Here is a 15,143-nt window from a genome sequence, read left to right as displayed (position 1 = left end):
CTGTTTTTCTTAACTTACTTTTATAGATGCCTTGGTGGGTGGGTGGTTTGGAGGGTGGGAGTGGAGGGGATGAATGAGGGGTTGGGGTTGTACTGTTTTTGTTATGTCTGAAAATCTACTAATAAAGTAAAAAATACATTTAAAAAAAGTAGACTCAGAGCTAGAAAATGGTATCATACACTACAGTTGAGGAACAATGAAAGTAATTCTGCTTTGAAAGTTGATAAACCTGTAACCCCACTTTTGAGAAAATGGCCCTTAAATGTTTTGTAACAGCTACTGGAGCGCTCTTTGTCTACACCCATTCAGCGTCATTCACACCCTCTTTAGCCCCACCCATCTCTTTTTGAGGAGTCACATGCCTGCTGGAAGGTTGCTGACTTTTTCCGTGGCTAAACCAACTAGGCTCGTAATTTAACAATTTTATTCGTATTTACAGATGTCATACAAGGTTGCTATTAAGGCACATGAAAGTTCACATGTTCCAGAAGGCATTTCTGCCCAAAAATGCATTTTGAAAAAAAATTAAATAAAAATGTTTTATGTTCAAATGGCTCTTGTGTGAACTAGTGACGCGCGACATATGCCTAGTTTCCTGAAACTAGTCACAAATGTGCACTCCTTTTGCATTCCCAGGACCAGGATAGGGAAACACTGCCATAGACTAAACCATTTCCTGGTTCTATCTGCAGGGGCTGCAGATGCTGCAGTCATCCATGGGCAAGGAGCAGGAGTGTCTGCGTCAGAGCATGCTGCAGCAGACCCAGGGGCTGGAGGCAGCCCAGCAGCGCATCGGAGACCTGGAGGCCCAGCTGGCCAAGAAGGAGCACCTCATTCTGGAGCAGAAGTTGTTCCTGGAGGAAGTCAAAGGCCAGACCAAGTAAGGGCCCAATTCCACTCTACTTTTTTTAGGCTATTGCGAGCTCTGATTCCCTTATGTATTTTATTATTTTTCAAAGAGATTGAATTTAGAATGGTGGACAGATTTGAAAGGGGAGAACAGGTAGGAAGTGGTGGGGAGGCTGGATTCAACTGACATCAGCTACGTGCTTGGCTCCCAGTACCCAACTCAACTCTTATTATTCCACAATGGATGGACTGTATTGTGTACTTTTACATTTTAAAGGTGTGTCTGTCTATGTGTAACCCCAGGGGCCAGCTGCAGGCGTCAGAGAGCAGGTACCTGGCCATGCGACGGGTCACTCAAGTGCTGCAGACGGAGATGCTGCAGCTCTACAGCCAGCTGGACGCCGAGATGCTGACCACCAACCAGAGTCTCTCGGAGTCTGACACCATCGTGCCCTCCAGCGCTCCTCCTGGCACTTCCAGGTGAGACCCAGCACCTCCTTTGATCCCTTTCAGTGTGAGGGATGGCTCCAGCTCCCACAGAATGGATATAACAGCCAAGGGCATTCAAAGTATAATTACGCAATATTGACAAAATCCTGCTGGTGTTTTTTTGTACAATGAATGTCTTCTCTCTGGGACAAGGTTAAATGATATAACCGTGCCAAGTGCTACTAGCAGGAGATTATGGTCTTTTAGGTAGGCTATACCCAGTGCAGTGCAATTTGTATTAATTTGAGCCATATCATCGCGACAGTCTAGAAATACTGTACTATTGAAACCAACTCAGTCAGGATTAGGGGTGTGAAAGTTTAAACTAAATTGGGATCCCCACAAAATTGAAATCACTGTGCAGCTGGCTTGCCTGCTCTTTCTCTTCGCTAATAATGCGAGTGTGCGTTCTGTCTTCGATCTGTTGCCTGCAGAATAACCTAGCCTATTTATTAATGATAGGCCCTGCTTTACTGAAGTTGCGAGACATTGCAAGCCAAGAAATGCGAAATATACATTCCATTGCGAGATAAAGCTTTTGATTGCCGATAGATAGGCCTAGTGCACGGTTCTGACTGTCTGCCTGGTGGCCGACCTGCCTATACTGTGCCCATCCCCCATCTCTCCGTCCCTCGGTAGCTTGCTATGAAAGATGCAAGTGTTTGTTCTCAGAAGTACGCCAACTAATCAGTCTCTTCCGTGTCAAAAATAATGAATCTTAGGAGTTGATTCCTAGCGGATGTTTTCTTTCTACTAAATGTCTTTCTTTTTTAGGAGAGCATGGCCTGCATCAGGCAGTTTCAGATTATGTGATGGATGTCAGTCCCCATTTCAGAAGCTGCATTCCTTTACTGACAAGTAAAATGCCCATTAAGTGCTGTAAGCCGAGGTGCTTTCAAGGGTTATATGACTGCGGTATATATAACTTAATTGCCTGGCCCTAGAGGTTATACATAAGTAATAGGACCATAATTCTGCATTGTGAGTTGACGTCAAAATAATAATCTTGTTTTAACAGAAAACCGTAAATGGCTGTTTTTAAACGTCAAGCAAAATTGTCATTTTGTCACAGGATAAAGGGAGAGGAGGTTAGCCTGTACATAAATTAAAAGTAGGTACTATGGACTAATCCCAGAGAGATACAGCTCTTGAACAGAATGTTTAGTTTGATGTAGTGAAGCTGAAAACCAATGTAAAAAGATTAACAATAGTGTGTGTCTGTGTGTTTGCTAGGCCAAATGGCAGCAGTAGCAGAACTGTGCCAACTGCTCAGGGCAGCTCTGACCGACGCACCCAAGCGTGGCCGCCTGGCAACGGAAGCACTTTACCACCCGGGGATGGAGCTCAGTCCACTACCTCGGTGACCCTCAACGGCAGTCTGAAACAGCCCCCTCTCCTGTCAGAGATGACCCCGACCCACCTGGCTGCCTTTCCGCTTTCCCTCTCCCCCGCTGGCACCCCCTTCACTGTGGGTACCTACCCCAGTGCCAAGAGCTTCCTGGGAATGCATGCTCGAGAGCTGTTTCGCAACAAAAGCGATAGCCAGTGTGACGGGGATGAGGACACCAAGCTCAGTAGTCTCTCTCACGGCCTGGTCGCCGGTGAGGAGAGCAGCGAGTCGACACAGAACGTCCAGTCCAGCCCATTTCCTCTTCCCGCCACAGGCACCCCCCCCCATTCTCCTGTTGCTGCTCCTCCATCACAGGGCTCTGCTCAGTCTGCTTTGGCCCAGGAGCCACCCCCGTCAGACAGCCAGCAGCTTAGGGCCCACCACGGGCAGGGGGCAAGGCCTAGGGCCAGCGCTGCCACTGCCGCCCGCCAGAGGAGGAAGGATCTGCGGATCATGGACTACAATGAAACACAGCAGGAGCACATCTGACGACGACGAGAGAGAGGGAGGGGTGGGGCAACAGCTGCTGATGAGCTGCCACTGTAACAACAGATGTAAGGAAATATCTCTAAATGCAGTGTTATTTTTGCTGTTTCCCCAGTGGACGGGCAAATACAGGTTCATACAAAGCTCTATTATATAAAAATAAAAATGCCTTTCCCTAAGCAAGGGACAATGAGCAAATTTGGCCTCATAATTTGCTTTTTAATGTATTCTGTCTAAGGGCCACTGCTATAAGTATCCATTAGGGGGAGCAAGAGTGAACAAAAAGTATTCAACAGTGAACTTAACATGGATTCCTTATGGCAAGTCCTATCACACAGAATTGGTCTATTGGGTGTGTAAATCTACATATTGAGGCTACGTCGGTCTGTGTGATGTAAAACTAATAACAGCAACAGGAAAACGAGCAAGAATCTTTTGTTAGATGTTTTAATAAGCTATTTATTTATGGTTTTGGCACACCCCAATCTAAAATGACCTGAACTTTGGAGGGTTTGGAGGGTCCTACTCACAAGTGCAATACTTTTCTCAAATGGATTCATCTTGTTTTTTTGCTGCTTGGTCAAAGGCCTCACAGCCTCAGCTTTTCAGAACACTTCCTGAGTTCCATCACATTTCCCTCCCCAAAACACTGAGTGCCTCTTGTTTTAACACATATAGCGCTACAAATAGGTACTAAAATTATTGCAATAATCAGTTATAATTTGTAACCAGCTAAAGAGAAGCTTAAAGAGTATCAAGTAACAATGTTTTATTTTGTCTTGTTGATTCAATGGGCATGATCCCACCATACAATGAAGTTTTACAGCAATAATGCATCTTCTCTAGGTTCAAGCTAAATCTCTAGCTCAGGTTGTTAGTGAGTGTTCCTGCAGTAGTGGAGGAACGTGCAGTAACACCCTGGACCAGAGCTAGTTATTTCTCATACATTCTCTTAAGTTAAATGTGCCACGTGGCATCCATCTGCTTTTTGGGGGTTTATTGATCAAGTTGACTTGGATCACTGCATTATTTTGTCTAGGCTAGGGGCCTGAGAGGACTGTTCTTTTGGATATTCAGTGCCTTGATGGCTGCACACAACTGCCAGAACTACTGCAGTGGGACTCTGATGGCGCTCTTGATGTCTTGGCATTGAAGCTATGCCAGGTATATGTCCCTCTTCATAGAGGTCCTTCCTCACCCAATGCCTTTAAAGTGAATCGGGTCATATTGTAGTTCTAAACATGGACATATTGTGAGTTTCTGTTGCCATATAGTCAATCGTCATCTAGGGTGACAATCATTATTGTTCCATCCCCTACTCAGGATCAGGGCTTGCAAGCTAATCAGTTAAGTCACATATCCATTAAAGTCAGTATTACCCATCTCCAGCTGTTATCCTCAAAGTGTGGTCTCTGTCCAAGATCCTGGTGTCAATTCAAGTGTTCCTTTTTTCCCACACATCTTTTGTTATCAAGCATGTAAATCAATATTAAACACCATCGGAATGAGGAAACTATGGTACAGTGAATCTGACGGTATGTTAAGACAGTTCTGATTACAAATGTTCTGAAAACAAAAATGGGAAAAAATTAACTGAACAATATAAATCAATAGAAATATTTTGCATTGTCTCTTGTTTTTTTTTTTTTCAGTTTGCGAGAGCACACAAACATTGTTACATGGTAATTTAACAAGATTTGAGTATGGGCGCCGAGATGATAGTTATTTACCGTCTTATTCTACAGTGTCAGTGGGGTTTAGAAAAGCCACTGCATTGTTTTGATAGAAATCACTTTTGTCTCAAAACGCAAATGGTGTTAAACTATTTGTCCAGTTTCAGTCTGTTGTATGAAACATTGTGTAATATGGTTGCCAAGTTCTGAGTAATAGTTGATCACAAGTCAAACCAAGAGAAACAAACTTTATTGCAATGCTGATTTATGTAAAATAGAGAATGGTCAAAGGCCTAATGCCTAATCCTGGTGGTAAGGCCCAGAGGTCTCCAGGCTGGCTTGATTGCATGCCCACGCGCCTGTTCTCTTAACCTGGGTCTTCCTAGTGTTAGGAGCACCAGTAGCGTGCCCAGTCAGGCTGAAAGACACGTCTCCCACACCAGCTGTCCTGAGGACTCAAGCACATCCACATTAGGATTCCCAGCAGACGTGTTGTCCTGGCCGCAATAGGTGTAGGAACTGGCCATCCTTTGCAGTAGCTCCAGTGCTAGTGGGATAAGGCTTACCACACCACCGTAGTAGTTCCTGGCTTCGTCACAGCTCAGTCGATTCACTTCATCGTGTGGGTAACTACAGACAAAGGACCTGGGTTAGAAAACAGTCAAAATAGTCCAACCTCACAACTCCAGTTTAAAATGCAACTGATATTCTGCAACATTTACCATATCTATTGTCAAACTCGGTCCTTGATGTACATGGGCCTGCAGTTTGCAGATGTTGTAGCTGAGAAGCAACCTGTAAGTGTCTAGGATGACACCCAGGGCTTTGGTTGTTGCCCTTCAGGAGCCTCAGAACAGCCCTCTACTCCTCCACAATTTTCAAGAAGAGGGTGAAAATGTGTAGATCTGTGGCATTACTACAGTGGTGCTCTGTGTACCCTTGAACGATATTTAAAAAAAGGACCTGTGAGAATAACTGTTGAGAGATGGTCTCACCTGCATGACTGATGCCACTTGTTCTGTCCTATCATGAGCATGCTCTCGTGACCTCTATGAAAATGAACTGCTGCAGTTTGAAGAGGTTGTGTGTGTGTTTAATGGCCTTCAACCTCTCCCTTGCCTCACGCATTGTGACCCTTGCCAGTTGTGCACACTTGTCAACAGGAAAATGCCATTTGAGATGGATAGGTTTACAATATGGAGCTGCAGTACAATACCTATACTCTGCTGCTCTGGACAAAGTCTCTAGACAGACAGCCTTGTACCAATGTAAGTTCTGGGTTTTCGAGACAACTCTGGAAAGGTCCTAATAAATACAATGTACCTGCTGGTCTATGTGCTGAGTCAGTCTAGCAGTATCAATATTTTTTCCCTGGATAAAAAGTTGGAATTATCGCAGAATTTTGCTAAATGATAGACACTGTAGTACATGATTGACAACGAAGCACTGTGGTCTCAATTGTCTTGAGGAGTCGAACCAACAATCAACGAGCGTTCTGACGTTGCTGGGCAACATGACACCAATTACGTTTTCCTTAGCAACGTGTGAATGCGTCTTGGCAAGCGACTTGGATTCATGTTATAAGCTGGTAAGAAAATAATTTAGTTTTCCAAAAGCCAGTTCCAAACTAAGGTATCTACTATGCCACATTTCATTAGATATTGTACAATAATTGTTCAAGTTAATGAGTTTTGTCAAAAACCCAAGTGAAACGCCATGTTTACTGATAGTCAGAATTTGCTAGTTAGCTAGCATTTTGGTTAGCAAAGAGCAAAAAACACGTAGCTTGTTTACTTCGACTAGCTTGATCAATCTCTCAGCCAGAGGGCCTAGAAGTAGGACCAACGGGGCCTCAGAGGGCTTTCAGGGGGTCCCTGAAAAAACAGGGATAAATTAGCAACGAAGCCAAAATACAGCGCTCACATTGTATATAGACTTATTTTTCTACTGTATTATTGACTATGTTTGTTTTACTCCATGTGTAACTGTGTTGTTATATGTGTCGAACTGCTTTGCTTTATCTTGGCCAGGTCGTAGTTGTAAATGAGAACTTGTTCTCAACTTGCCTACCTGGTTAAATAAAGGTGAAATAAAATAAATAAAACATTCAATGGAATAACTATTTGACATCCAGACATTAAAACATTTCATTGTGCAATTACATGGCAGTTGTTTCCTATTTATTTTATGTTACTTGTTACACAATATCCCACCTTTTCCCCATCAAACAGACTGCAAATCACCTTATTGCAATGGATGAAACTGCAAAACCCCTAAGAATTCCACCTGAAATGGCTATTTATGCAGAGAAGCATGAAATATTTGATTTAGTCCAGGTAAACCTATTTACTATTTCATTTGACAATAACATTGCAAAAGATTCCCACTAGTTACCCACCACCTCAGGAGTCTGGTCACAGATCTGTTTGTGTTATCATGTCAACGCCCTGTCATGCCAAAACAGATCTGTAACCTGACTACCGGTTTGACGAGGGAGTACAGCTACAACCGGAAGTGACTCTTTGTAGCAGGTTAGGTGAGCATTTCAGCTAACCCTAACCTTTTCCTAACCTTAACCCTAGTCTCTTAACCTGCCACATTAATTATCCTAACCTGCTGTGTAAATTCTCCTAACCTGCTATGAAAAAGTAACTTTCAGTTGTAGCTGTACTCCCTCTAGTCAGAACCCAGGCTACCTCTGCTCTCCTTTTGCTTCTACTCCCTTCCTCCTGACTGATCTGTCATCTTATTTTCATCAGAGCTGTTGATGAAGACTACTACTACTTTCATCCCTTTCATTGCTTGTTTACATTTTAAGAAAAATACAAATTAAACATGCTCTAATGGTAGAAAGTGATTTTGTTTTTAGACATTGGTGACGAATCTTATGGTTGATAAGCCAGAGGATCCCATCCAGTATCTAATCGTTCTACTCAAAAGGGGCAGTGTTGAGGGTAAGTGCTCTCTGGTCCACATACAGTAGGTATTTCATGATGGTAACAAATTCATGTTGGTCCCTACCCGTTTGGTTCCTTTTTCTTCCGTTTGGTTTGTAAACGGTTTCCGTAATGAATACACCTGTGATGTGCATACAACTGATTTTGTGTAGTGTTGTTATTCTACCACTAGGTGACACTATATGAGAAGTTTGAGCCACTGGCTGTGTTGACATTGGCTGCCCAATTCTGATATTTTGACCAGTCACATCAGATCTTTTTCAGAGCTGATCCAATTGGTCAAAATTCCAATTAGTGGGAAAATAATATCAGAATTGGGATACCTGTGTAAACGCTGCCTATGAGGCGCCTGGCGTTCACATCCCACATGTCAATATCATGTCTTTTCATTGAATATTGTTTCCTGAAACTAAATTGTGGTCGTAATACGTTTGTTTTATTTTTGCAGTACCCAGAGTGATGTTGTTAGGTCCACCTGCATCAGGGAAAAGAACTGTTGTGAGTAGATGTTTGTTCTCAAAACTGATTTTAAAGCCTACAGTATTAGGAAGAATTGCGATGACATGAAAATGGATGGACTTGACTTGGTTTGGGATAAAATATTTTTGGTATTTGTAACATAAGACTACGCCACCCCTTAGTTTACACCGGAGGAAAGGGAAGCTCCAAAATGCTAAGCCATAAGGTTCCCAACACAGGCCTACCAAATGAATAACAGAAGTACACCAAAATACAAAAAAGCTTTTATTTGGAATGTAACACTGATGAACAATGGTAAACTGCTAATATTTGATCAGGGGTATCTTTTTTCATGACAACTTTGTTTCAGTACTAAAAGCAAAGAACAGGCTGGCATTTCACTTCTAAAGAGAAGAATGACATGACAAAAAAACATGAATACATTTGACCATTGACAAAATTCAAGCTTGCGAATGTTTTTTTTAAAGAAAAATTAGAAAGTACAATTAGAAAATAAGTAGTTCTTTACAGATATGAGTCCCAAGATATGGCTTGTGATTTTAACACCTAGGGATGGACAAATTAATAAAATAAATGTCCTTTACCCTTAAATATACAGTGCATTCGGTAAGTATTGAGACAGACCCCTTCCCTTTTTCCACATTGTGTTACATTACAGCCTTATTCTAAAATTGATGAAATTATTTTTCCCCTCATCAATCTACACACAGTACCCAATAATGACAAAGCGAAAACAGTTTTTTATAAATATTTGCAAATGTATTACAAATTAAAAACGGATACCTTATTTGCATAAGTATTCAGACCCTTTGCTATGAGACTCGAAATTGAACTCAGGTGCATCCTGTTTCCATTGATCATCATCCTTGAGATGTTTCTACAACTTCATTGGAGTCCACCTGTGGTAAATGCAATTGATTGGACATGATTTGGAAAGGCACACACCTGTCTATATAAGGTCCCACAGTTGACAGTGCATGCCAGAGCAAAAACCAAGCCATAAGGTTGAAGGAATTATCCGTAGAGCTCCGAGACAGGATTGTGCCAAGGCACAGACCTGGGGAAGGGTACCAAAACATTTCTGCAGCATTGAAGATCCCCAAGGACACAGTGGCCTCCATCATTCTCAAATGGAAGAAGTTTGGAACCACCAAGACTCTTCCTAGAGATGGCTGCCTGGCCAAACTGAGCAATCGGGAGAGAAAGGCCTTAGTCAGGGAGGTGACCAAGAACCCAATGATCACTCTGACAGAGCTTCAGAGTTTCTCTGTGGAGATCGGAGAACCTTCCAGAAGGACAACCATCTCTGCAGCACTCCACCAATCAGGCCTTTATGGTAGAGTGGCCAGATGGAAGCCGACGCTTGAGAGGATCTGCAGAGAAGAAGGGGAGAAACTCCCCAAATACAGGTGTGCCAAGCTTGTAGCGTCATACCCAAGAAGACTGTAATCGCTGTCAAAGGTGCTTCAACAAAGTACTGAGTAAAGGGTCTAAATTCTTATGTAAATGTCATATTTTGCGTTACTATTTAATGAAGCTGCCAGTTGAGGATTGTGAGGCGTCTGTTTCTCAAACTAGACACTCTAATGTACTTGTCCTCTTGCTCAGTTGTGTACCTTGGCCTCCCACTCTTTCTATTCTGGTTAGAGCCAGTTTGTGCTGTTCTGTGAAGGGAGTAGTGCACAGTGTTGTACAAGATCTTCAGTTTCTTGCCAATTTCTCGCATGGAATAGACTTCATTTCTCAGAACAAGAATAGACTGACGAGTTTCAGAAGTACGTTTTTTGTTTCTGGCCATTTTGTGCCTGTAATCAAACCCACAAATGCTGATGCTCCAGATACTCAACTAGTCTAAAGAAGCCCAGTTTATTGCTTCTTTAATCAGAACAACAGTTTTCAGCTGTGCTAACATAATTGCAAAAGGGTTTTTTAATGATCAATTAGCCTTTTAAAATGATAAACTTGGATTAGCTAACACAACGTGCCATTGGAACACAGGAGTGATGGTTGCTGATAATGGGCCTCTGTACACCTAATGTAGATATTCCATAAAAAAAAATCTGCTGATTCCATCTACAATAGTCATTTACAACATTAACAATGTCTAAACTGTATTTCTGATCAATTTGATGTTATTTTAATGGACAAAAAAATAGCTTTTCTTTCAAAAACAAGGACATTTCTAAGTGACCCCAAACTTTTGAATGTGGTTGTGTACGTCATACAGTAAACAAAATATCAACACATGCTCCACCATTTCCTCCACTAAACACTCATCACACAGACATGTTTCACGTCTCCCTATCATCCACAACTTGGCATTCAAACCTGTGTGCCCAAACCGTAGTCTACTCCACACAACTTCGTGTCCAACATCCCATACTCCCCACTTCTTTTACTGATCGATGCATGCAATAAAATTGCCTCCCCTTACTACGAGCATCCCACTCCCTTTGCCAAAGATCGAGCCCTTTTGCCTGGATCAAGGACTTGACTTCCCTGTGGCCCAGTATGACCTGAATATCTACCCCCTCTCTCCTCACAGCACTCTTAGCCACCACATCAGCCTTCTCATTACCCTCCACACCCACATGGGTGGGAACCCAACAAAAACTTACCACCACTCCCATCCTCTCCAATCCCATTAACAGCACCATCATCTCCACAAACAAGTCTCCCCTATCCAACCTGCCCGCCTTCACACTTTTTTCTCACCTTTATTTAACCAGGTAGGCTAGTTGAGAACAAGTTCTCATTTACAACTGCGACCTGCCCAAGATAAAGCAAAGCAGTGCGACACAAACAACAACACAGAGTTACACATGGAATAAACAAGCGTACAGTGAATAACAATAGAACAAAAATAAAGTCTATATACAGTGTGTGCAAATGGCGTGAGGAGGTAAGGCAATAAATAGGCCATAGTAGCAAGTAATTACAATTTAGCAAATTAACACTGGAGTGATACATGTGCAGATGATGATGTGCAAGTAAAAATACTGGTGTGCAAAAGAGTAGAAAAGTAAATAAAAACAATATGGGGATGAGGTAGGTAGATTGGATGAGCTATTTACAGATGGGCTATGTACAGCTGCAGCGATCGGTTAGCTGCTCAGATAGCTGATGTTTAAAGTTAGTGAGGGACTGCAGCCCAGTCAGAGCAGATCACACCTCAGTGGTTTCACGTCCAACCATCTCAAACCTATAATCATGGCCATCAACTCTGCCGCGTACACTGACACATAATCAGTTAATGAACCGCTTACATACTCCAACTTTGAAATCTGGGATATACACCCCAGCCCCCACCTTCCACTGACTGGATCCTTTGAACCATCTGTATATATCCTTAAAAACGATTTATTTATATATCTCTCCACACACCCAATGCAATTGCCGGCCGTATCTTTCTCTCCCCCAGTCCATATTCTACAACCTTCTGCCCGATTGTCCACCCATATGCCCTCTGCTTACCCCCTCCTCGCTCCTAGCATTCCCCAGTTGCCTAGACCACAGAATGTCCTTCTTAGGGATAGCCCCATTTCTTTTAAATTTTCACCTAAAATGACACCCAAATCTAACTGCCTGTAGCTCAGGCCCTGAAGCAAGGATATGCATATTTTTGGTACCATTTGAAAGGAAACACTTTGAAGTTTATGGAAATGTGAATTGAATGTAGGAGAATATAGCACAATAGATCTGGTAGAATAAAATGCAAAGAAAAAAACTTGAGTTTTTATTTTTCTACCACCGTCTTTGAAATGCAACAGAAAGGTCCCAGTTCTAGCCATCACTCTGGTTGTATTTCCAATGGTGTCCACAAGATGGCAGCAGTGTATGTGCAAATTTTCACACGGATAAATTGAAGTATGCGCGAACTACATGACATTTAGTGTGAAGTCACCCAGGTAAATTTGGGCAAATCGTGAAGGAGACATTTGCATTCATATTACATTTTTCTGCAAGAATATCGTCAAATCTGTATGCTTGGACATTTATTTAGCTTTTCCAGTATTAGTATCCATATTATAAGTTCAACATTTGCAAAACAACCAGTTTTCATAACTTCATAACTCTGAATATTCTAATAATTTTTGTCCAAAAGGAAAAGGCATGCTGTCGCAAAAGGTTAGCAGCTACATTTTACAACAGATACAGGGTTTCCGGATACTCCCGTAAAGCCCAGCTCATTGGCTATCTAGCTAGCTTCGTTTGACCTCGATTGGTGCTTATTTGACAAAGTTAGAATCGATCAAGTGAAGACAGCCCACGTCATCGGCATGCCATGAAGGCGTCGCTCTCTGACCAGATTTGGTGTCCTATAGGATATACTGCACCCCTAATGATATAGTGAAGTCTGGCTACGTTCTAGGATCTCTGAGGAATACATACAAATGTGATTTGACTGGTTGAAACAACGTTTAGGGTTTGATTTTCACAGATTCCTTTCTTTGCAAATTGAACGAGTGGAAATGCAAAATCGATCGTGCATGCTTTATGGACCTTTTTAGGATATGAAAAAGGATTTTATCTAACAAAACGACACTTCATGTTATCTCTGGGACCCTTTGGATGATAATCAGAGCAAGATTTCAGAATGTAATTACATATTTCACCTTCAGAGGTGAATTTATCAAACCTATCGCGGTGAAAAAAAGTGTTTTGTTGTTAGGAGCTCTCAAACAATAGCATGGCATTTTTCGCAGTAATAGCTACTGTAAATTGGACCGTGCAGTTATATTAACAAGAATTTAAGCTTTCAGCCGATATAAGACACTTATATGTACCGACATTTGTTGTTTCTCTAAAATCTGCGATTGTGACAAGGCGCTGCATGATTTACAACTGTCCCGTTGACGGGACGCCAATCCCTAAGAGTTTTTTAAATTAACTCCCATTAAACCTCGCCCAGTACATTAATGCAAGTTTGCCACGCCTTATCCTCAGTGGTAGTTCCCCACAATCCACAACAGGTGTTGTCCTGAAGGCACCCACACATAATCTCAGTGCCCTTGACTGTATCCTTTCCAGCACTATAGTACAGTTTTGGCTGCCGATCCATATACAAAGCACCCATAATCCAAAGATAACCTGATCAATGCCTGGTACATATACAACAGTGTTTGTCTAGCCGACCCCCAATCATATCCTGCCACTGCTTTTATGAGGTTCAGCACCTTTCTACATTTAATTTCAATACTCTCATCAAACAACATACTTAAACTCAGACACCCTACCTATATCCTGAATGTATATTTGCAGCCCTAACATCTTTAACCTTCCTCATAGAAAACACCATAAAGCAGGACTTGGCCACAGACATCTTAAAAACCCATGTTAGAGACCAATCTTGAACACTCCCACAGCTTCTTGCATCTTCCTCATCACATATTTTACATTCCCACTTCTCTTCCATACAGCCCATCATCAGCATACAAGGCCATACCCACTCCCTATCCCACCTCCTTAAATATGTCATCTATCATCAGGGTGAACAACACCAGACTAACCACACTTTCCTGAGGAGTACCTTTGTCCACTTTAAACTGGATTGATCATTCGTATCCCACCCTCACCCGTATGACTCGATCGAAAAGGAAGACCATGATCCAGTTATACAGACCAATGCACTCAACTTGATCAACAACCCTTCCCTCCACATGGAATTGTAAGGTTTCTCAATGTCAAAATGCACAACACTCATCACCTCTTTTATTGTCAGGGTCTTGGCTATCTCTGTACTAACTATAACCAGGCCATCCATGGCAGACCTCCGTCTCCTGAACCCACTCTGTGCAATGCTCATCAAACCCCTAACTTCCAAGAAATACATCATCCTACTCACTATCATCTTTTCCATCAACTTACACATATTGGATGTCAGCTCGATAAGCCTGTAACTGCCCGCCCTAGTGGGATTTTTACCTGGTTTTACAAACGGCAACAGATTCCCTTCAAATTCTAGCTACACCGTAGTGTTTTATACGCCAACCTCCCTTTTCTTACTGTTCATTCGCCTCGCCTCAACCACTTTTCACCCCGATCACCTCCCTCTAAAACTCGTCTATTGACACCTCCATCAGTACTCCCGCAATCACCCCTCTCACTTTCGCCTTTCTGCCAGCGATATGGCATTTCACCCTACCTCCATTTAGAGCCTCCATTTTCAATATCTTGTCCCTCTGAGTTTACATTAACTGCAAATATCAATACCTTTCCTTTCCCTACGCATCTAGCATCTTTTACATGTCCTATATCTGATTTGATGGCTTTTGACAATGTAATCGGTTGTAACATTTTGCTGGTTGGCTCAGAAAAGACAATCATAACTTTGTTCTTCTGTACCTCATCTCCTGCCTGTTTGCTCATCTAGATTTCCCCCTTCTATTTTGTCCCCATCTGTGGTAAATCAACCCTCATCCCCTTCGTGTAGGTAGACTCCTCACTAATACTACTGCCTTCATCCATCTCAGACTTACTCCCATCTGAGCTACGTGCCATGCTTACCTCAGTCTCAGTACAGCTGTGCAGCTCCACCAATCAAACGCAACACTGTGTTACTTTCTAAACCGAAACAACAATGACAGCCTTCTTCTTCTATGGTATTATGGTGGTCCGCAAACGTACATTATAGGTTAATGCCGCCACCTACTGTGTGGGGTGAAACCTGGGGAAATGTAACAACAACAAAAAATAATGTTGTTTCAGCTGTAAAGTCCTGGAGATCCAAAAACCTTTTTGCTGCATTCACAATTATGTAGTTTCTTCGATTTGTTGTTAGTTTGACCAGGCCCAGATCCAGGATGACATGCCTAAGGG

At 42.3% G+C, this 15,143-nt stretch overlaps 3 protein-coding genes across 11 annotated transcripts in view; 2 read left to right on the top strand and 1 right to left on the bottom strand.

Moving 5' to 3' along the window:
- Positions 1 to 4,838, top strand: part of tsc1a (TSC complex subunit 1a) — a 33,400-nt gene extending 28,562 nt beyond the window's left edge. For all 4 annotated transcript variants that reach the window (XM_014174821.2, XM_014174820.2, XM_045708125.1 and 1 more), the window contains 3 exons: positions 693 to 880; positions 1,153 to 1,329; positions 2,572 to 4,838. In XM_014174821.2, coding sequence (XP_014030296.1) covers positions 693 to 880; positions 1,153 to 1,329; positions 2,572 to 3,217 — 1,011 coding nt within the window. In that variant the 3' untranslated portion in view covers positions 3,218 to 4,838. The remainder of the gene's footprint in view (positions 1 to 692; positions 881 to 1,152; positions 1,330 to 2,571) is intronic.
- Positions 4,839 to 5,121: 283 nt separating this feature from the next.
- spaca9 (sperm acrosome associated 9) lies at positions 5,122 to 6,015 on the bottom strand. Its single transcript, XM_045709104.1, is given in 3 exon segments — positions 5,122 to 5,532; positions 5,851 to 5,937; positions 5,939 to 6,015. Coding segments are annotated over 3 exon segments (396 nt in total). The 3' UTR covers positions 5,122 to 5,300.
- Positions 6,016 to 6,392: 377 nt separating this feature from the next.
- ak8 (adenylate kinase 8) overlaps positions 6,393 to 15,143 on the top strand; it is an 81,006-nt gene continuing 72,255 nt past the window's right edge. For 3 of the 6 annotated variants that reach the window (XM_014174828.1, XM_014174826.1, XM_014174825.1), the window contains exons 1-4: positions 6,393 to 6,475; positions 7,119 to 7,223; positions 7,757 to 7,841; positions 8,293 to 8,342. In XM_014174828.1, the coding sequence (XP_014030303.1) occupies positions 6,401 to 6,475; positions 7,119 to 7,223; positions 7,757 to 7,841; positions 8,293 to 8,342 (315 nt within the window). In that variant the 5' untranslated portion in view covers positions 6,393 to 6,400. Of the gene's footprint in view, positions 6,476 to 7,118; positions 7,224 to 7,346; positions 7,424 to 7,756; positions 7,842 to 8,292; positions 8,343 to 15,143 lie in introns of those variants that run through there. The other 3 variants (XM_014174827.1, XM_014174829.2, XM_045708127.1) reach the window with 3 other exon arrangements.

Source organism: Salmo salar, chromosome ssa26 (genome assembly GCF_905237065.1).
Source record: "Salmo salar chromosome ssa26, Ssal_v3.1, whole genome shotgun sequence".
Classification (NCBI taxonomy): domain Eukaryota; kingdom Metazoa; phylum Chordata; class Actinopteri; order Salmoniformes; family Salmonidae; genus Salmo; species Salmo salar.
This window is presented reverse-complemented; position numbering and strand designations above follow the sequence as displayed.